At 42.3% G+C, this 21,651-nt stretch overlaps 1 protein-coding gene across 4 annotated transcripts; it reads right to left on the bottom strand.

The window, feature by feature from the left end:
- Window positions 1-17,771: 17,771 nt before the first annotated feature.
- On the bottom strand, window positions 17,772-20,846 carry LOC131236871 (small ribosomal subunit protein mL103 (rPPR7)-like). Of its 4 annotated transcripts, none has more exons than XM_058234378.1 (2): window positions 19,321-20,846; window positions 17,772-18,126 (listed from the first exon to the last, which is right to left on the bottom strand). In XM_058234378.1, exon 1 carries the CDS (start codon window positions 20,671-20,673, stop codon window positions 19,462-19,464), a length of 1,212 nt encoding a protein of 403 aa, XP_058090361.1. In that variant the 5' UTR covers window positions 20,674-20,846; the 3' UTR covers window positions 17,772-18,126; window positions 19,321-19,461. The 4 variants fall into 4 exon arrangements, with proteins under 4 accessions (XP_058090361.1, XP_058090363.1, XP_058090362.1 ...); XM_058234380.1 differs by having other exon boundaries at window positions 17,772-18,123; XM_058234379.1 differs by having other exon boundaries at window positions 17,772-18,108.
- Between the last annotated feature and the right edge of the window lie 805 nt (window positions 20,847-21,651).

Genomic DNA, 21,651 nt, shown 5'->3' with positions numbered 1-21,651 from the left:
GCAAGCTTACTAAATTTCTGAACTCCAAATTCGATTTTTTTTTTTTTTTTTGTGCAATGTTGTTACACTTCGAGTTCAGCAAGCAAGCTTACTAAATTTCTGTACTCCAAATTGGATTTGTAACAGTAGAGAATTACTAATATTCCATTATCACACTCCAAACTTAGCAAACGGACTCACAAAAATCCGAGCTCCAAACTTAATTTGTAAGAAAGGAATATTCATTTTTTTTTACTTTTACCATAATATTTCGGATGAATGATGTATCTTTTGAATTTTGATGCACTGGGTTGTTAGGGTTTGTTCATGATTAAAGTAGATAAGTAGCTCCCACCGTTGGGTACTCTAATTTTCTGCTACTAGTGTGCTATAATTTTTCAGCTGCTTGGTGCTCACTTTCCAAGCCACTGCACTAACGTAGTAGTTAGCATTCCTACTAAAATGCCTCACGACTATCAACTGAAGAAGCTTAAGATTAAAATTGACTTTTTGAGTCTACAAAGCTTCACCAGAAACCTTTGCTTCCTCTAAAGTCTTTGTCGTTAATATCAGTGTAGTTGATTGAAAAACCTTTTGAAAAATGCATTGGAATGTAAATTCTATATTAAGTAGGTAGTTTCTTCTGAAGTTCTCTTGCAGTCAAACATTTCATTCCACGCCAGAATAAGAAGAATACAGTGACTAAAATGCCTATAGAAATACATACGAGGAAGAGTAGCTACAACGCAATTTGACTGGTTTGGAGGGGCCTGTAATGTAGCTGTTAGACTTCCTCCACAGGTGAAGACTGGTTCACGCCGGACTTGTTCGTATGGCTAGCACTGATAGGGTAGATGAAGAAGAAGTAGAAGCCAATTAAGCTAGTGGACCCCACCAAGATCCAAACCAACAAATCCAAAACCAACGGTAGGATAATTGAAACCCGATAAGCGAACACCACTTGGAGAACCGTCAAGATAATCCAAATCGGAATCTTCAACCTCTCCCTTCTCTCCGATCCCTCTGGCAACCCATCATAAACGTGCACACACAAAAACAACGAGACAACGGATACGTAGATGGAGAGAATGAAAGAGACAGCCAATATATCGTGGTGGGCCCGGATCACAGCAACTACAGTGCTGAAGGTAAGTAAGGACGTAGCGAAGAAGGTGACGTAGGGGAAGCCGGGATCACGTTCGTTGCTTTCGGGGCCAGATGAGATGGGCAGTTGGACCTTTTGGTTTCGTTTGGGGTCCATGTGGGATTAGATAGACGTCCAAAGAGCAATGAGAGAGAAGGGTTGAGAGAGAGAGAGAGAGAGAGAGAGAGATAAGTGTAGTAGTGCTGATGAGGCTGGTGGATGTATTGCTTGTGATTCTTGTCCCTCTAAATATATATTTGTAGTTGCCTGACAATGAATTTCGTTTGATGTGGCATTTTTCCTTCGAAGCTACTGAAAAGTTTCAGGGATGACTCCGCGAATTTTCTTCTTTGACCGACGCGGATAGGTATGTGAAGGGGGCTCCGAGCGGTTTTTAATATTATAAGCCCACAAATGAGGCACATCCAATGTTTTCGTAGGGATTAAACACCTACCGTTGAAAAGTTTTTGGGGCCCACTAATGCTTATCTGTCATCCAACCCATTTATAAGTTCCCGCAGACATGGATGAAGAGAAAACACAAATATCCACTTGATCCAAAACTTCTGTGGCCCCCAAGAAAATTTTCATCGGTAGGCATTCAATTCACACTGTTTCCTGTGGGGTGGTCCATTTTAGATTTAGATATGCTTCAGTTTTGGACTCATAGTCTAAAATGAACTGATAAAATAGATGGACCGTGTAGATGAGACACATACATCATAGTGGGCCCCATAAGGTTTACTCAGTAAGCAACCCGCTTCCGGAAGGGTGGGGGTAGCTCAGGTGTCCATAGGTGTCATAATCAATGGGCCAAGTCATTCCCCAAACCATTTATAAGATCATTAATCTTCCCATATATTCTAGTTTTTGGCCTGCTGGTTGATAATCAGGACCGTTGTACTGGACAATGATGTTATGATAATCATCTAATAAATCACAGCCAATGCTCATCAGCATTTAAGTTCACCTGTCCGATTGGTTTGTCAGCAATGGTCCACATTCAACGGAGAAAAGAATCAGCTAATCGCATGGTTCAAACTTCCACATTTCTTCTAGGCAAGATAGATATAATTTAGGGCCCACCAGATGAATAGGCTGGATCATGAAAATGGTGGGGCCCACGCGTAAAAAACACCTTTCAACACGCTTCTCTCAGACGCGACAAGAAAAGGGGTTTGAACGCGTCAGCGGGGTTTCGCGTCAATTGTTAGAAAGAAGAATACTCGTGCAGCGCGTTAGAAAGAGGAACATACTCGTACAGCGCGTTTTCTATTCCTCTATCGCCATCGCCAGTCAGCTCGTGACCCCAACACCAGCTAGCTAGCTAGTGTCGAAGCTCTGTGGGCCCCACCATGATGTTTGTGTTTTATCGTCCATCCATTCTACCAGCTCATTTTAGGGCATGAGCCCAAAATTGCCATAGATCTAAAGTGCAAGTGGACCACACCACATGAAACAGTGTGGATGTATTGACATCAGTTTTCTGAATATCCAAAGCTCAAGTAGACCATACCACAGGAAACAGTCTGGATAATGGCCTTCCCTAGTAGACCATTCCACAGGAAACAATCTAGATAATGGTGTCCACTGTCGAAACCTTCCTAGGGCCACAGTGATGTTTATTTGTCATCCAACCTATTCATAAGGTCATACAGACCTAGATGAAGGTAAAACACAAATATCAGCTTGATCCAAAACTTGTGGCCCCCAAGAAGTTTTCAAAGATAAGCATTCAATCCCCACTGTTTCCAGTCATGTGGTCCACTTGACCTTTGGATCCGCCTCATGGGAGATTTGAAATTCATGGATTTCACAAAAAACATTCTATGAAATCTCCACTCCACTTCGAGATTCTAATTGACCATAGTTCTAAGACTGGCTGACTCAACTTGAAACTCAGCCAACTTGGTGAGATTTCGAGCTGTCTTGGAGAAACTCAGTAATAAGAACGACTTGCCCGTGACCAATAAGACCCGTTGAGTCAGACCTCTAACTCAATCTTGTGCTGACTCAGACTGAGCCTTTTCTTTGACTCATAGTTCTAAAACTCACTGACTTGACTCAAAACTCAGCTGACTCAAAGAGAAACTTGGTACTAAGGATGAATCGCTGGCGACTCAATAAGACTCTTCGAACTAGACCTTTGACTCAGGACAAGACTCTCCTTATAGACCCCGTTTGGGATGGAGGAAATGAGAACGTGAATTTGGCAAATCCATTGTTTGGGAACCAAACCACAAATGCATAGATACAGCAAGCATTATTTGTAGTGGAAGAGCATTCATTGCAAAGGAATTACTTTTTTTGCTCTCATAAGTCTCTAATTTTAAGGATTAACCGATTCTTTAGTTTTTTGGAGGATTTGGATTTGCCCCAAATCCGTGGATTTACGGAAGTGTGGATTTAGGAAATCCACGGATTTACGGAATCCCCAACAAAAAACAAACATGGGAGATTTGAAATTCATGGATTTCACAAATCTGTGCATGAAATCTCCCCGGAATGAGGGGAGAGGATAGAGATTAGAGGATAGAGATTTGAGCCTGCAATCTCCACCATCATGGAGTGAGACATTCTCAAATCTCAAGCAGTACAGCAACAACACTGGAATTATTCAAGTTTACCAGTTTATTTTCCTTGTACATGAATCTTTTTTTGAAAGATAATGGAATTTATTAAAGACAGCCAGAAGGCCAAAGAATACAAGCGGCAAGCCACAGAGAAAGACAAAACAAAGCACCCAAAGGGCCGAACCCCTAAGAATCCCACTTCCTCAACACAAGGGCCACCCTATAAGACAACCTCAGCTGAACGCCCAGGTTTCTGAAAGTACGATTGTTCCTCTCAACCCATATTGCCCACAGCAAGCAAGAAGGGCCAGCCACCACGAAGCTTTTGCCTTTTTACAAGGAATGCCCTCATGCCACAGCCGAAACAGGTCCTCAATAGCTCTAGGCATAACCCACGGGGTATCAAAAATCTTCAAAATGGCCAACCAGATGACCAAGGCAAAAGACCAATGGAGGTCCGACTTGCATAGACAACAAATATTAGGGATCATCATCCCTCTCTTGCACAAGTTACCAATTGTAAGGATCCTTTTTCTACCCACTAACCATCCAAACGCAGTGACCTTGAGAGGTGCACCATCATACCAGATTGGGCCTGTGATGGCGTTGCTCCCACCTAGAGATGACCGAATGATCCTAAAGGAGAGTGATTTCACCAAAAAGCAACCAGATTTGTCACGAAGCCAAAACAAAGAGTCTCGTACATGGGGTGGGAGAACTCCTTTGAGATGCTCTAACAGCCGCAGGAACTCCAACATCTCCGAATCAGTGAGGTTACGCCTACACGGAGGGGCCCATATCCCTTAATTGCCCACCCTAGAAAAGCATTGCTCAAAGGAAAGATTTGGCAAGAAAGCGATGGCAGCCAAGGTCAGGAATTCCGATGCAAGCAAAGAATCCCCCAACCAAATATCATTCCAGAAATTGATGCGAGCTCCATCTCCTAAAGCAAATCCAATGCCTTCGAAAACCTTGGAGGAGATTTTGGCAATACCTTTCCAGATATGAGAAGCCCTGTAGAGAGAAGACGGCTTGGTCCACCATTCCATTCCAGCAGTCCTGTATTTTCTGGCGGTAATGGATCTCCACATGCTATCTTCTTCCTTTCCGAAGCGCCAGACACATTTACCCATTAAGGTTGCATTAAAATTCACTAGCTTTCTAATACCTGCACCACCCTCCTTGACGAGCTTGCAGACCTTGTTCCACCATAACAGATGGAATTGAAATTGCACGTGGTAGTGAGCCACGGGCTATACACAAAAGCTTGGCAGAGCTATAAAATAAAGGCTATGTCCTGAGGGGTGATTAGGACCAAAATTTATACCTATTAAACACATAATTACTTACTAAAACTAATTTTCAATTAACCTAAGTAGGACAATTAACTCTAAGGCTTCCAAGCTAATAGAGGGTTTAATCACATAAACTACAAAAGATGTAACATGCGAAGTAACTAGTCTAAATATGATAGTGTAAATATGTGTGGGATGTGTTAACTATCAAATCACACTCATCTAATCATGCATACATACAATTCATCAATTAATCACAAAAGCATAATTAAACAAGTGCTCAAATGACAATCCAAAACACAAGCATGTATAGTGGTTCAGTTTCCCTACTCTACTCTTAGCGAACGCACTCAACCCATTAGTATACCGGATTTCACTATCGGAGATTTTAAATTAAGTTCACATCTAACCTTTACAGCCCTACACAAGGATCTCGATCATATACAAGAACATATCTAGCGTACACTCCCGTCAAAGGCTCCCACAAGAGACTTTAGTTGATTTTCAATCAGCAAACCAACTACCTCGGTCTTAGTCCAATGACCTACGTTTGCTCCTGCTGAAAGCTCCATGAAGACTAACGCAAACACATCCGTGTCCGATGAATTCGGTCATACACAAAAGCCTAGGTCTTATACAAGAACCTATCGAGTTTGAATCACAAACTCTTACCCTCAATCCTACATAAGGAAAGAGAGTATGGACTCACTAAAGGACACTTACTTGTTAAATTGAGCCCCTTTGATGCGTTGTGCTTAAGTCGCTTCTTCAAAGCTCTCCCGTGCTTGAATTAACTCCTCAATTACTCCCCCAATCGTTGATGCCGATATGTTGCCAATGCTTCAAATCTTATGGTCGTTTTCCATGCATATGAAGTGTCGATGAAGTGACCAAGGCAAGAAAGGATGGGTGATATCCTACAACTCATGAAAATATTGTAATCCTAGGGATTCACCTATAAGGGTCTTCTAAAGTATTTAGACAAAAGATATGTCAATAAGATTAGGTCTAAACTTTAAAAAAAGGTGAAGTTCAAGATCATCTTCAAGGTGGAGGTTAGAATCCTCATTAAAGTAAAAATCTCAAGGAAGATAACTTGAAACTCATGAGATTAGAGGTTTAGGATATGGGATATCAATATGGAATCACCTAGCCTTCTATTGCACCAAAAACCTCTCAAAATGCCCAAAGACCGAATGCTCTATATAAAGGAAATGAGTTCCAACAGTCATAAAACAGGCAAAAATGGCTAGTCTTCGATCGCACCAAATTGAGCTTTGGTCGCACCGAATTAAACAGGAAAAGTCGTTGGATAGATTTTAGCACTTTCAGTCAGACCAAATATGGTCTTCAATCGAACCAAAGATGGTCTTCAGTCGAACCGAATGTGGCATTCAGTTGCAGCCAAGTTACCTTAGATTTATGTCTTAGCACGCTAACCTGTTTTAGCCGATTTCGATGGGACCGAATGTTACTAAAATTGTACAGTTTGTTTTCCAGTTAGTTGGGACCTCTAAAGTCAACTTAAGCATGTTCAATTAAGGCTCTTACGGCTAAGGGATGATCAATAAAAGGTTTACCTATTAGGATTAAGATCATCTAAAGATTTCGGTTGTTTTGAGTCAAGGGTTAGGGTGACCAAGGCATCTCATATACATGTTCTTTACTTCTTGATGCTCCACATCCTCTTGTATTCGGTCTTCAACTTCCAATGGCTCAACCAACTACATAACACATGGACTCATGTGATTGACAAATAGGGCGCACAAATCAGTGCACTAACAGGATTTTGCCTTTCGAGGTCGCACCTTACTAGAAGATGTCACATCTCAACTTCTCAATTTTAGCTAGAACAAACATCGGACGCTTGAATAAAGACATGTAGTAGAGAGACATGTTAGAGAGTGTAGCTTTGATAAACATGATTCTTGCTCCAAGAGAGATGTATGCTTTGCCATGGCGATAATTTAACAGGGGCTTTCTGACGCACAGAGGAATGTCGAGATATGTAGCAGGAAGAGAACTGGATTGGCATCCAAAAACTTCAGCCACTCTAGATACTTCTTCCTCTAACAAGTGAATCCCGAATATCACACTTTTGAAGATGTTTGTTCACCCTAAGCCCCAAGATCGCCTCAAAGCAGGTGATGATTTTCTGAAGCTCGTCCACCATTTTGTCAGCAACATCACAAAAAATAAGGGTATCATCAGCAAATTGCCAGTTGAATACCCTAAAATCCACATTATCCACTTCAAAACCTCAAAAAGGCCCACCTCCTACCCCCTTTGAAGCATCCTACTTGCCTCAACAACAATGACAAGCGGGAAAGGGGACAGGGGGTCGTCTTAACGAATCCCCCTCAAGAAAAAAGTCAAAGGGAGATCTGTGAATTAAAATAAAGAACTTCACAGAGGATACGCATACCTAAATGCACTTTCTCCACTTGATACCACACCCTAGCCACTACAATATATAATCCAGGAACTTCCAATCGACATAATCATAGGCTTTCTCGAGATTGAGCTTGCACACAAGGCCCTTCTTGCCAGCATAATGACAAGAGTCCGAGGATTCATGAGCCACCAAAGCCCCATCCAGAATCTATGATAGGGACATCACGCACACCCCCCTACGCACGTACACAAGGAGGAGGGCCCCGCCATCGATCTTGATCGATGACGGCGTCCAGGAAGGGCCTCCTAGTTAGAGGACTGCGTTTTGGTTCATTGGAGTGGATGCGATCGTCATGTGAATCCCACCATGGGTTCTCATGATCGTGGCCTACTATTTTAAATAATCTAGTACTTTGGGTTTTGCTTATTATTGTTATTAGGAATATCAGGGACGGTTTAGATTGTTTTGATTAGTTGTTATTTTTTATTACTTCGTCTCCAAGTAATAGGGTGCGCACATGGCACGAGTTTTGGGGTATATGATTTTATTATAAATAGCCACCCCTTGTAATTTGTTTTTCCTCATTGAATATTATGAATAAAATTCTGCGTTTTCTTGCTTCTCTAATTCTCTGAGTTGTGGAAATCCAATTGGGTGCGAAACTCTCCCTTCTTCGAAAGGCTAACTACCATGGTGCGAAGCCACACCTCTCTCAAATCGTCCCCATCTCCTACCCTTCATATTCCTCATCTCCTACAGCCATCCCCTCATCAAATCCACCCACGTTTGCAACTAATCTTTCCCCTACAGCAGATTTTCAGAATCTAGCCCTATAGGAGGGTTGAAACTTCGGCGAAGCACCATGTTCAAACCGATCATCTGTCTGGCCTGAAATTTGGAGGGAAGGTGGCCCATACCTGGCCGACCAAGCTCTAGTTGGCCGATTCCAGATTCGTGGGCCCCACACACGTGCAGGCCGCCATTCACGCACGTGCGTTGGGTCGATTTGTTGTCCACACGTGCAGGCTGATCACAGGTTCTCTCTCGTCCTTATTTCACTCCTCTTTCGCTTTATTTCCATAACCCTAACCCTAGATCATCTCAAATCCCCAAGTTCTATTCCACTTTTGAAACCCTGGGTTTTCCCGAATTGAAATGTGAGAATCCCTTGGATTGGGAAATAATCATTTGCATGACTGGATGAATGTACTATCCTTTGAGCATTGTTTGGTCTATAATATTTAATTAATTCAGCCTTAACATGTGTAGGCTTAGACCCTCAGAGATTCCCCTTGTTGAATGCTTGACTTTATATGAGATGTGGAATTATTGTGATTGTTTCTAAATTATTATGATCTAAAGCCTGAAATTTTGTACATCATATTTAATTTTCATGTCCTGCATCAATCTACCTCCCAGCCAAGAAGCGCTTTGCAAGGGAAAGATGACCTTGGGCAGGGCAGCCTGAAGACTTCTAGCGAGAATTTTGGAGATGATCTTGTAGGGACTGCTGATGAGGCTAATGGGCTTGAAGTCCTTCAACGGTTCGGCTCCCTCAACTTTGGGTATAATGGCGATAAAAGTGTGGCCCATTTCTACTACCAGCCGATCAATGCAAAAGAATTCCCAAACAAAACCCAACATGTCAAGCTTGACCAGCTCCCAAAAGACTTGAAAGAATGCTAGCGGATGCCCATCTGGCCCTGGAGTCTTATCTCTACCTAGATCTTCCACCGCGACTCTAATCATTTCTTCCAAAGCCGGACTCTCAAGCTCATACTCAATCTAATAAAGGATATATTGTCGAAATGGAGGTTGTCCGGGCTTGGATGCTTCCAACGATCAGCCGTCAGAAGATGAGAAAAGAAGTTGATGGCAGCATCATAGATTGAATTCTTGTCTGTTAACTGGCAGCCATCGACCTAAGGAAGAGATCCTATTGAATTTGGAGCAAGTGCAAGCAATGGAATGGAAAAAACTTAGAATTTATGTCTCCCTTCTTGAGCCAATTGTCCCTCAATCTTTGCCTCCGTTTGATCTCTTCCTCTTTCATCCTTTTAGAATTCTCGACATAGAGATTGTCCTTTAGAACCCCTTTCCTCTTCCAATAATATAACAGCTTGCTCCTTGACTGATGCAGACACAAGCGCATTCAAGGTGTACCAACGAAGAAAGCGACAATCACAAGTGCCGTCCTTGTAGATAGGCGACTATTAAGGAGCTGAAGACCTTTCACATGTGATTGGACATATAGAAGACCCCACTCAGGGAAGACACATGTGAAGGAAGATTGGAGAAAGAAGACCGAGCGCCCAAACTTTCCCGTACTAATGTTATTTGCGCGTTTTTGACTTAGTTAGGGGTCTTTTAGTAATTTAATGTCTTTATTTGCTTATTCTAGGGGTATTTTAGTAATTTTATGTCTTTATTTGCTTAATTAAGTGGGTTAAAGCCCTAAACTCGAATTTTAACTATTGATTAATGAAAAGCAAACCCTTTGGTTGCCTCCTTCCTCTCTTCTCTCTAATAGTGCTTCTTCTCTTCCCTTGATCTTCTTTTTCTAATTTCTTCTTGTGCCCCTCTAACTTCTTCAAGGTAATAATTTTCTTCCTTCTATTTTCCAGTTTTGGCTAATCCTTCTTCGATCAAAATCTTGAGAACCGATCTAAACCCTAAACCCCCAAATTCTCAAATCCCTAATCCGAGAAACTTCTTGGTTCTTCGGACTAGTGATCTTCGTTGATCGATTGGGTGTAACCATGCAAGATCGGGAGGTCTCATCCCTCGCCGGATCCAACCTAAGTAGTAATTGAATTCCATAATCCATGGTTGTGGTGATGGCCCGCTCCATTGCATGTTTCCTTTATGATTTTTTCAGTTATGATGATTACTGTTAGAATTTTAGATCATTTATTCCTTTATTTCCGCTGTTTAATTATGACCATGAGCATGCATCATAATTAGGGTTGTCCTGCGTCAAATTTGGTATCAGAGCCTAAGCTTGCATGGTTTTTGTCTAGATCGAGTTATCAAATTAGGGTTTTGATTTTTAGGTTTAACTTAGGAAAGTTCCAGGTTTAGAAAGTTTTCAATTTTAGAAACTATCCAATTTTAGAAAGTTCCTAATCTGGAAAATTTTCAAATTTGAGTTGTTTCCTTTTTCAACTTAATTGTGTCAGTTCATAGTAGTTTTGCATTCATCGCATTCATCTTGAAAGTCATAACACCTAGTAGTCTAGTTAGGTAGAGTTTGGTTCAAGTCTTTATTGTATGCCCACGAGAAGAGGTAGAGGTTTCGGACTTCAACCTACCATGAATAACGAACAGTTATCTGAGCAACTTGCTCAATTGATACAAAAGATAACCGCCCTAGAAGCGGGTAAAAGGCGTGAGTTTGCCCGCCTTGAGAACCAAATTACCACTACCATGACTAAGGTGGAGCAACTAGAGGTGTTCCAAAAGGAAAACCCCACTGTAGGGGAAGATGCGCACTCCTAAGTGGAAGGAATCATGAAAGAACGCACTGCCACACGTGGTGGTAGTAAGGATAGAGATCGTGGTAACGGTCGTGGTGTGGTGCGAGAGGCACGAGCCACATGTGGTCATCAAGACCGCTATGATCCAGATGAGCGTGCGATGAAGAGTGTGAGAGTTGAGGCCCCGAGTTTTGATGGGCGCTTGGATCCCAAGGCGTTCCTTGACTGGGTTGCTGACATGGACCACTACTTTGAGTAGTATGGCATGTCGAAAAACCGTCAAATGCTGTTTGCTAAGATGAAGCTTGTGGGTCAAGCCAAGCTCTTCTGGACCAACACCGAGCGTAGGATAGAGAGAGTTGGTAGAGCCCCTATCACACATTGGTATGAGATGAAAGAGAAGTTGAAGGAGAAGTACCTTCCTCTCTCATACCGTCAGAAGCTCCTTGACCAATGGCAATCCTTACGCCAAGGGTCAATGCCTGCCGCTGACTACATCGCTAAATTTGAAGAGTATGTGATGCGATGTGATATCCGAGAAAACCCTCTAGTAACCCTCTCGCGTTTCAAGACGGGCCTTTGTGCGGATCTTCAGCGCGAGCTTATTACTCGGCTCTTAACGGACTTAGATGAAGCATATCAAGTCGTGCAGGAATTAGAGCAATATCTGAAGGCTCCTGTCGTTCGTCGTTTTGAGTCCCGAGACTCCAGTGCTAGATCTAATTCCCAAGGAACTAGACCTAATATTGGTAGTTAACCTAGGGCACAGGCGACCATTCCGTCTAGGCCTAGGGAGGACAAGGGCAAAGGGGTTCTTGGTGCCGGTCCTAGTAACATGAGCCAAGTAAGGTGCTATGAGTGTGGCAACCTTGGCCACATGTCTAATCAGTGTCCTACGAAGAGCCGTGGGAGAGCCTTAGTTATAGGAGAGTCCCACGAGGGTGGAGATGACCAGGGTGATTATGAAGTTGAAGAGTATCACCCTGAAGGAGGACTTACCTGATGAAGAAGTGGATGGAGAAGCAACGCTTGCGATAGTCAGGCGTGTGTTAGCTCAGTCTAGAAGTAGTGCTGACCGGCGTCGAAGCACTATCTTCTACACTATTGCCAAGTGTGGTGAAAAGAATTGTAAGGTGATAGGGGACAGTGGAAGTTGTCATAATGTGATTTCCACTAGCACCTTAGATCGCTTAAAACTGAAATCCACACCTCATCCAGACCCGTATAAAGTTTCTTGGGTTAACAAGACATCCCTACCTGTCACCCAGCAATGCCTAGTCCCCATCGAGTTTGGGTCATACAAAGAGTCCCTGTGGTGTGATGTTTTACCTATGGATGTGGGACATGTTATCCTAGGTAGACCGTGGCTATTCGATAATGATGTCACGATCTTTGGCGTTCGAATGCGTGTACTTTTATGTATAATGGTAAAAAGATCAAACTTAATCCCATGCCACCTGAGAATACACTAGGGAAGAAGAAGGATGAGAAGGCAAGTGAGCCTAGAGAAATGGGAAAATTCAAACCTAAGTCTTTACATATAATCAGCACAAGAGAGTTTGAAAAAGAGGCTAAGGAGGATTCTATGGTGTATGCCCTTGTGGCTAGAGAAATTACACCTGAGGTTCCATCAGAGTTGCCCCATGAGGTGACCTCGGTCCTGAAGGAATACAGTGATGTATTTCCTGAAGACTTACTGAATAAGTTACCACCTATGAGGGACAAACAGCATGCCACTGATCTTGTCCCAGGGTCTACTCTACCGAACCTTCCTCACTACAGGATGAACCCTGCAGCGCATGCAGAGTTGAAGAAGCAAGTTGATGAGCTTCTGCAAAAGGGTTTCATCAAGAGAGTATGAGCCCGTGTGTCATGCCTGCATTGTTGACACTAAAGAGAGACGGCACGTGGCGCATGTGTGTGGACAGCCGTGCCATAAACAAAATTACTATCAAGTATAGGTTCTTTATACCTAGACTTGATGATATGCTTGACATGATGGCCAGGTCCACTATATTCTCTAAGATAGACCTCAAGAGTGGATATCACCAAATCCGTATACGCCTAAGAGATGAGTGAAAGACGGCATTTCAGACGAAAGATGGGTTGTATGAGTGGTTGGTCATACCCTTCGGCTTGACTAACGCACCCAGTACTTTCATGCGGGTGTGACACAAGCTTTGAGGCCGTTCATGGAAAAATTCCTAGTGGTGTACTTTAACGATATTCTTATTTATAGTACCACTAAGGAATCACACCTTAAACATTTAAAGAAGGTCTGTAATGTCCTTAGGAAAGAAAAGTTGTACGTTAATCTTACAAAATGTGCATTCATGTCTAGCCAAGTTGTGTTCTTAGGATTTATAGTGTCATCTGAAGGGATGCGCGCAGACCCTGAAAAAGTCAGGGCCATAGTTGAGTGGCCAGAACCAAGGAACATTCATGAGGTGCGAAGTTTTCACGGCCTAGCAACTTTTTATCGTCGGTTCATTAGGGGTTTTAGCACAATCATGGCTCCCATTACCGAGTGCATGAAAAAGGAAGATTTCGTGTGGTCTAAAGATGTCATCAAGGCTTTTAAAGAAATTAAGGGCAAGATGGTGGAAGATCCTGTCATGCGTTTACCTGACTTTTCTAAAGTCTTTGTAGTAGCGTGCAATGCGTCTGGTGTAGGTATAGGTGGAGTGTTGAGTCAAGAAGTACACCCAGTGGCCTATTTCAGTGAGAAACTGAATGAGGCAAAACAAAAATACTTCACTTACGACAAAGAATTTTATGCGGTAGTGCAATCCCTGAGACATTGGCGACACTACCTCCTACCGCAAGCATTCGTTTTGTTTTCTGACCATGAGGCTTTGAGATATTTGCATTCTCAGAAGAAACTCAATCCAAGGCATGCCAAGTGAGTAGCGTTTCTTCAGGAATATTCGTTTGTTTTGAAACACAAGGCCAGGGTTGAAAACAAACCAGCGGATACCCTTAGTAGGAGAGTGGCGTTGCTCAACTCCTTGAGTGTAAAGGTAGTCAGATTTGAGCAACTGAAAGATGAATACCCCATATGTCCTAATTTTGGGGGTACTTACGCGTCACTCTCTACTGACCAGCATATTATGGGTGAATATGTTCTTAAAGATGGCTTTCTTTTCAAGGGAGACAGACTTTGTATTCCCCATATGTCCCTTCGTGAATTCCTCATCTGAGAGCTTCATTCAGGAGGGATAGCTGGCCATTTTGGCCGTGATAAGACCATTGCCCTCGTGGAAGATCGTTTCTATTGGCCAAGCCTCAAACGAGACGTAGCCAAAGTTTTAGGGCAGTGTCGAACATGTCAGCTAGCAAAGCAAAGAAAGCAAAATACCGGGTTGTACACGCCATTGCCGGTGCCCCGTGGCAGGACATTAGTATGAACTTCGTGCTCGGGCTTCCCAAGACTATAAAAAAGCACGATTCCGTTTTTGTCGTTATTGACCGTTTTTCTAAAACGGCGCATTTCCTCCCATGTTCGAAGACATTAGACGCGTCTCATGTTGCTCGTCTCTTTTTTGATGGTGTGGTGCGTCTCCATGGGTTACCTAAAACCATAGTGTCTGATCGTGATGTTCGATTTACTAGCTATTTTTGGAAGACACTGTGACACATTATGGGAACTCGTTTGCAATTTTCTATTGCTTACCACCCACAAACAGATGGTCAAACTGAAGTGGTAAACTGTAGCCTTGGAAATCTTCTACGTTGTCTAGTGGGTGAACATGTTAAGACTTGGGACCTAATTTTACCAACTGCTGAACTTGCTTATGATGGGTCAGTTAATAGATCTACAGGGTTGAGTCCTTTTGAAATTGTAAGTGGTTATAAACCTAGAATGCTCATAGATCTCTTACCTATGTCTGTTACCCAAAGGTCTTCTGAGTCAGCCGATACATTCGCACACCATATTCATGATTTGCATACACAAATTAGACAGCGGTTAAATAAGAGCAATGATGATTATAAAGTTTCAGCTGATTCTCATCGTAGAGTGCAAGAATTTCAAGAAGGAGACTATGTAATAGTGCGAATAAGGCCAGAGCGATTCTTTCAAGGATCTGCAAAGAAATTACAAGCGCGTAGTGCTGGACCATTCAAGATATTACAAAAGGTTGGGTCCAACGCGTATCGGGTTGACCTTCCACCTGAAATGAGCATTAATCCAACTTTTAATGTGGAAGATCTAATCCGTGCCCATACTCCCATTGTTGATACATCATCCCTTTCATGGCCTTTTTCTGAGTTTGCTACCCAACCCCTTCCACCCCCTCCTCCACCCATTACCCATAAAAAAGCAATTGAGGAAATCTTGGATGACGAGATAGTACCCACGAGAGATGAGGGTTTCCAAAGGTATCTTGTCAAGTGAAAGAACAAACCATCGTCTGAATCTACGTGGCTGTCAGGCGACGCATTGCAGGATATTGATCCAGATCTACTCGAGCGTTACAAAAGTTTCAACTCGTCGAAGTCGAGTTTTTCTCACCCGAGGGGAATTGATGCAGACACAAGTGCATTCAAGATGTACCAACGAAGAAAGCGCCAACCACAAGTGTCGTCCTTGTGGATAAGCGACTATTAAGGAGCTCGAAGACTTTTCACATGTGATTGGACATATAGAAAACCCCACTTCGGGAAGACACATGTGAAGGAAGATTGGAGAAAGAAGACGAGCGCCCAAACTTTCCCGTTCTTATGTTATTTGTGCGTTTTTGACTTAATTATGGGTCTTTTAGTAATTTAATGTCTTTATTTGCTTATTCTCAGAGATATTTTAGTAATTTTATGTCTTTATTTGCTTATTTAAGTGGGCTAAAGCCCTAAACTCGAATTTTAACTATTGATTAATGAAAAGCAAACCCTTTGGTTGCCTCCTTCCTCTCTACTCTCTAATGGTGCTTCTTCTCTTCCCTTGATCTTCTTCTTCTAAGTTCTTCTTGTGCCCCTCCAACTTCTTCAAGGTAATAATTTTCTTCCTTCTATTTTTCAGTTTTGGCTAATCCTTCTTCGATCAAAATCTTGAGAACCGATCTAAACCCTAAACCCCCAAATTCTCAAATCCTTAATCCAAGAAACTTCTTGGTTCTTCGGACTAGTGATCTTCGTTGATCAATTAGGTGTAACCATGCAAGATCGAAAGGTCTCATCCCTTGCCGGATCCAACCTAAGTAGTAATTAAATTCCATAATCCATGGTTGTGGTGATGGCCCGCTCCATTACATGTTTCCTTTATGATTTTCTCAGTTATGATAATTACTGTTAGAATTTTAGATCATTTATTACTTTATTTCCGCTGTTTAATTATGTCCATGAGCATGCATCATAATTAGGGTTGTCCTGCGTCATTGACTTCCAAATCCTGATAGTTATGAAGGATGATCCCCAGCTCCTAATCTCAACTCCCCAGCACTTCTTTCCTCCAAGCATTAAGCTTTGCCTTCAAGAGTTTCATCTTCTAGAACAAATGGAAGCCCGCATACCCTTCAATGTTGAAGGAAGACCACCAGCTCTTAACAAGCTCATGGAATCCCTCCACCTCCAGCAAAGCAAGCTCAAAGCATAATGGCTTGGGGCCCCAGTTACCTTCATCAATATCCAGCAACACGGTAGAGATCAGATATGGGCCTAGGGAGACCCCTCTTAGAGGCCAGGGAATGCCTATCTAGATACAAGGGAGACACCATAAAGCGGTCTAACCTGGACATGGCAGCTGTCTCCTGACCAGTGGACTAAGTATATTTGACACCCTGAATGGGACTGAAGCAAAATATCTGAGCTTTGGATCTTCTGTAGACTTCCATCATCTAGAACCATTTCTACTTGCAACACAGAACCCAACAGTTTCTGTACATAAATCTTTTAAATATGTATTAACAATAATTATCTTTTTATTTATTAAATATCCAGTCGAGTCAAGTGCAACCCGATTGAGTCTTCAAGTTGACCAGACCCAGCCGAACATTGAGTCGAGTTTTCAGATTTTTTGAGTTACAAATTGACCAGACGACTAAAATATGAAAGTGGGGAAAAGAATTAAGGCCATCAATGGACTAGGCAAGTCCGTTAGGCTTTCAAACTAGATAGAGAATCCACTCTTTGAAAAGCTGTAGAACAATGAGTTGAATCGCCGAGGTTTGTAAGATTTTCTCTGAGAGGAACATGCTCCTTCAACGAGAATTTCTTCATGGTGGTCTTTAATAACCCTAACCTATTGTTTAGGGGTCCATGTCCATCTCACCGTCTAATTTTGCAAGAAACTAGCTTGTAACTTTCCATTTTTGTAGTTTACAATTCATCTTCATTTATTATTGTTTATAATTATAGATAGTGCCATGTGTGCAGAACAGGATTCGTGTAGCCAATGCCAATTAGTTGGGATGAGACTTAGATGGTGGTGGTGGTGGTGGTGGTGGTGGTGCAACATCGTACTTCTTAATTGGCAGCAATATTTTGGATATTTTGTTCACTCAATCCATGACATAGGCCCATTCATAGAGAACAGTCTGCTGTGCTGTGCGGAGTGTCGTCCAAAGCGTTGATCAGAATCATGAGGGGAAAAATAAGATTCGGGATCCGCTGAGTAGCTTAATGCTGGATTGACAAAAACACCAATTATATAAGAACCACGAGCAACTCAAGGAGGATTCAGATGCAATCACAAACACACAAGGTCAGCAACTAAACAAGGAACAAATCGTATTCCATTGGCATCATGCCCGATTAACAAAGTTAACTCAAGCTTAAAGGACACATCAATAAAAAACCATCTTCAGTTAAGTCTAAAGAATACCTATTTATATTGTTCTACTTGGCTTCCAAGAAATTTATAAAAAAAAAATAATAATAATAATAATAATAAATAAATAAAAAGAAAAGAAAAAGAAATCCAGTCTTCTAATCCAATCAAACCTTTAATCAAAACTCTAGCATCGATCAAGTAACCAAATCAAATCTCTGAACTTGGACAATTTAAATCTATAAAAATGCCTGTTGAATGGAAAAGAAATTAGACATTCACCATCCATGGGCCTTCACATATTATATATGGGCTCCACCTCGATGTTTCTTCAACATTCATCTAAGTCAGTGGGACCTAGACATCCAGACATAAATGTGCAACCTAGGTGGTCCACACGTAAATGTGCACATGTCCCACTGTGACCTCTTGATTGTGCTGATCATTGGGGAAGATCTTGATTTGAAGCGGGGCTCCTGGGACCTGCAATTGGTGGCCCTTCTGTCTATTCGGGTCAGAGATGATTTCCAGCTCATGATCACATGCAAATCAAAGCCATTGAGCATGGAGTGCAAGGTGACAATGGTGAAAAAAAAATTGGCTTGGATATTGCCTGCATCAGAATTCCCTAGTTGGAAAGAACTCATCTCCCAGTTATGCTCCATGTGAAGCTTCAAAATAAAGTACACTTCACATCAATTGTTGAGATTGCATTCCAACCACATGCTACATGAGGTGTGATCCGACCTTCCTTGAAGAGCGCTAATTCCTCGTCCATTCTGATTGTCGAGGTGACATGACCATCAATTTAAATAGTGATTTAAAAATCGTTTTGATTAAATGATCCTAAATGGCACATCATTTTACATCATTTTGGTTAAATGATCCTAACCATCATGTACCCAAGGTACACCGTAATGGTAACGGTGGCCATAACGGCCACCATCGTTACATTTACGATAGGGGAGTAACAGCCATTACGGGGGCCGTAACGACCGTTACGGTCTCCTTTTTTATTGGAAAAAATCTGAAAAACTTGTATTGGCCCTATAACGGTCCATTACGGGGCCTCTACGGCCTTTACAAGAGGCATAATGGGCCATTACGGGGGCTGTAACGGCCTCATCCGTTCTGCTTGTCAAAGTGATATGGCCATCAATTTAAAAATCATTTTTGTTAAATGATCCTAAATGGCACATCATTTTGGTTAAATGGCCCTAAACATCATGTGCCACCCAGAGGAAATCCAAAATTCCTAGTTTTTTGTTTTCTTTTTTTACTTTGTGATTTCCATTTGTTGGGACAATGAGATACCCATAGGGCATTCCAATATTTTAAATTTAAAAAAAATAATAATAATAAATAAATAAATAAATAAATAATAAATAATTAAAAAAAAAAAATTTGCACTTCAAGTGGAGATTGGGATTCCCTTCCACGTGATCCGAATACCCCCAATTCCAACCACACACATTTCTTCTTGATGAGTGGAAAGCATGTTGATGAATGAAAGAGAATTTAGTTCTATCTAATGGACTATTGTACCATGAAATTATCATGCATGGCTGTATTAAACATCAACCGAAAGGAATGAATTGTTTTCATCAAATCACATCAGTATGATTGACTATCAAGTCCAAAGAAAAGATGAACGAAGATGCCACACAAGAAAAAGAAAAGAGAGAGATTCCGTACCTCTTTGTAACAGAGATGGTATCACTTGTAGCATCAAATTCCAGCTCCGGTCACAAATCTAATCCCACAATACAGGCCTGATTTGAATCCCATCTGATCATGTTCCCAAACAACCGTTGCACTGCTATGACCGTTCCATTGCTAAGCAGAAGTTTGAGCAGATTCCATCTCCTCACCATTTAAACCAAATTCAATCTCAACTTTCTTCCATGCATTCAAAGAACCGTCTGGAAAGCTCTTCTTCACCTCTCCAATCAGCTCCTTCGCCTTCTTCAATTTCGAATTCTTCACTAACCCCTCCACCAAACGCTTCACCGTGCCAAAATCTGGGATCTTCTTCCTCCATATGCTTGCCTTACAAACCTTCAATGCCTCATCGAAATCCCCACTCTCACAGAGATAATGCACCATCGTCTTAAATGTCGTGACATTTGGCAAGCACTTATTCACCTTCAGACCCTGGTAAACCTTCTTAGCATCTTCAATCCCACCGTTTTTACAGTGACAAATCATAAGGTAATTGTAGCTTATTGTATCAGGTTTCAGCCCCGACAAGACCATCTCATCCATCAATTTCACCACTTCCTCAGGTTTCCCATGATCAGCGGCCCACATGATCTTGACATTATATACAGCTGCATCCAACGGGCATCCTCTGTCGCGCATTTCGTTCCAGACTCTCTCAGCTTCTTCGACCTTACCCTCTTTATAAAATCCGCTCAGAACCGTAGTGTACGTGACTGTTGTGATCTCTATCTTCTTCTCTTCCATCTCCTTCAGAACTGAGACCGCGGATGCAGGTGACCCCAATTCGCAGAGAGATCTGATCAAGATCCCGTACGAGACCTTGTCGGGCACAATTCCGTACTTCTGAGGGACCTCGGAGAAGAGCTTGGGTATCTGGCTGGAGTTCTTCGAGGCGGCGCAGGCGGAGAGGAGGGCGTTGAACGAGACAGCGGACCGCGGGGCGTCCATCTGATCGAAGGTCCGGATCGCGTGGTCAAGCATGCCGGCACGGCCGTAGGAGAGGATGAGGGTGGAGATGAAGGGTTCCTCCGGGATATGGGGGTTTGGATGAGCCTTTTGGGATTCGATGAGGGATTGGACGTCGGAGAAGCGTCGGGCCCTGGAAAGGCGTTTGACGGTGAGGTCGAGGGCGTAGCAGGAGGAGATTCTGGTGGGGTTTGAGATGGAGGAGAAGATGGAGAGGGCTTCATCAGGATCGTGTACGGATCGGAGCTTGGATTTTGCAGATGAGAGAGAGATTGGAGGAGATGAAGGAGAGAGAGTGGTGGAGAAAAGGCGGAAATGGAGGAGAAGGCGATGGCGAGAAGATAAGGGTAGAAATGTCATTTTGTTTTCTCGGAGGGGTTTTGGAGTCTGGAGAGGTTTTCCCTCCTTTCCGCAGGGCTTTTGCTAGGGGTTTAGGAGGCTTCTTAAGCACACACGCGTGTGCAAGTTGACTATGCACACGCCACCACATTTTGTCAGAGTGGTGAACTTGTGTAATATCCAAGCCATCCATCGGAAGGATACCACTATTTAGATTTCTAATCCCAAGAATCAGTTCGGAAAACTAGTCATGCGGGCCACAATTAATTGAACATATGCACGGTTGTGAAAAATCAGCAGAAGTTTTCTAACCCGTCGACTCATTTCTAATATCATGGCACACCTACAGAATAGACCACCTTCATCTTTGAATACTATCACCTACACGGTTAGGTCCACCTGATGGATGGCTTGGATATTTGATATGCCCACCTGATGGCGTGTGCTAGTACACACGTGTGGGCTTAGCGAAGAACAGGTTTTAGAGGGAGTTATGCCGATGCGCCGGATATCGTACCCACTGCATGCATAAACTCAAATAAAGTATAAAACCGTCCAAAGTGCGGGACCCTCTCTAGATAGGTTATCGTCTCAAAATTTGATTGATTGAAAGATATCAACGCCTGATTAGTGGACATTAATTGCTTGAATTTGGACAGTTCACCATTTCTTCTTCAAACCATCTATTACATGCTTACCAATCGTCCGATTTAAAAACAAAATCAGTGCAGTTTGTGACTTAGGGCCTCTTTAGGAGCGTGGATTTGGAACCCCTAGATTCGGAACCCTAGGATTGAAAACCCCTGGATTGGCAATTGAGTGTGAATCAACTTTAATTCAAAAATACCTATATATATGGTATATTTATAGGGGTTTGAATTTAATTACTAAATCAACTTTAATATCCCTACTTAGTGAGATATATAATTTTTGACACTATCGTTGTAATAAGCCCCCTGAAATATATACTTTGCCTGAAAATGATGAAATTCTAAGCCA

Source organism: Magnolia sinica, chromosome 2 (assembly GCF_029962835.1).
Source record: "Magnolia sinica isolate HGM2019 chromosome 2, MsV1, whole genome shotgun sequence".
Taxonomy (NCBI): Eukaryota; Viridiplantae; Streptophyta; class Magnoliopsida; order Magnoliales; family Magnoliaceae; genus Magnolia; species Magnolia sinica.
The sequence above is the reverse complement of the archived record's forward strand: the minus strand, read 5'-3'. Positions and strand labels throughout refer to the sequence as shown.

Excerpts from the sequence above, each read along its gene's own strand:
- LOC131236871 (XM_058234378.1), bottom strand. The coding sequence starts at position 20,673 with ATGACATTTCTACCCTTATCTTCTCGCCATCGCCTTCTCCTCCATTTC.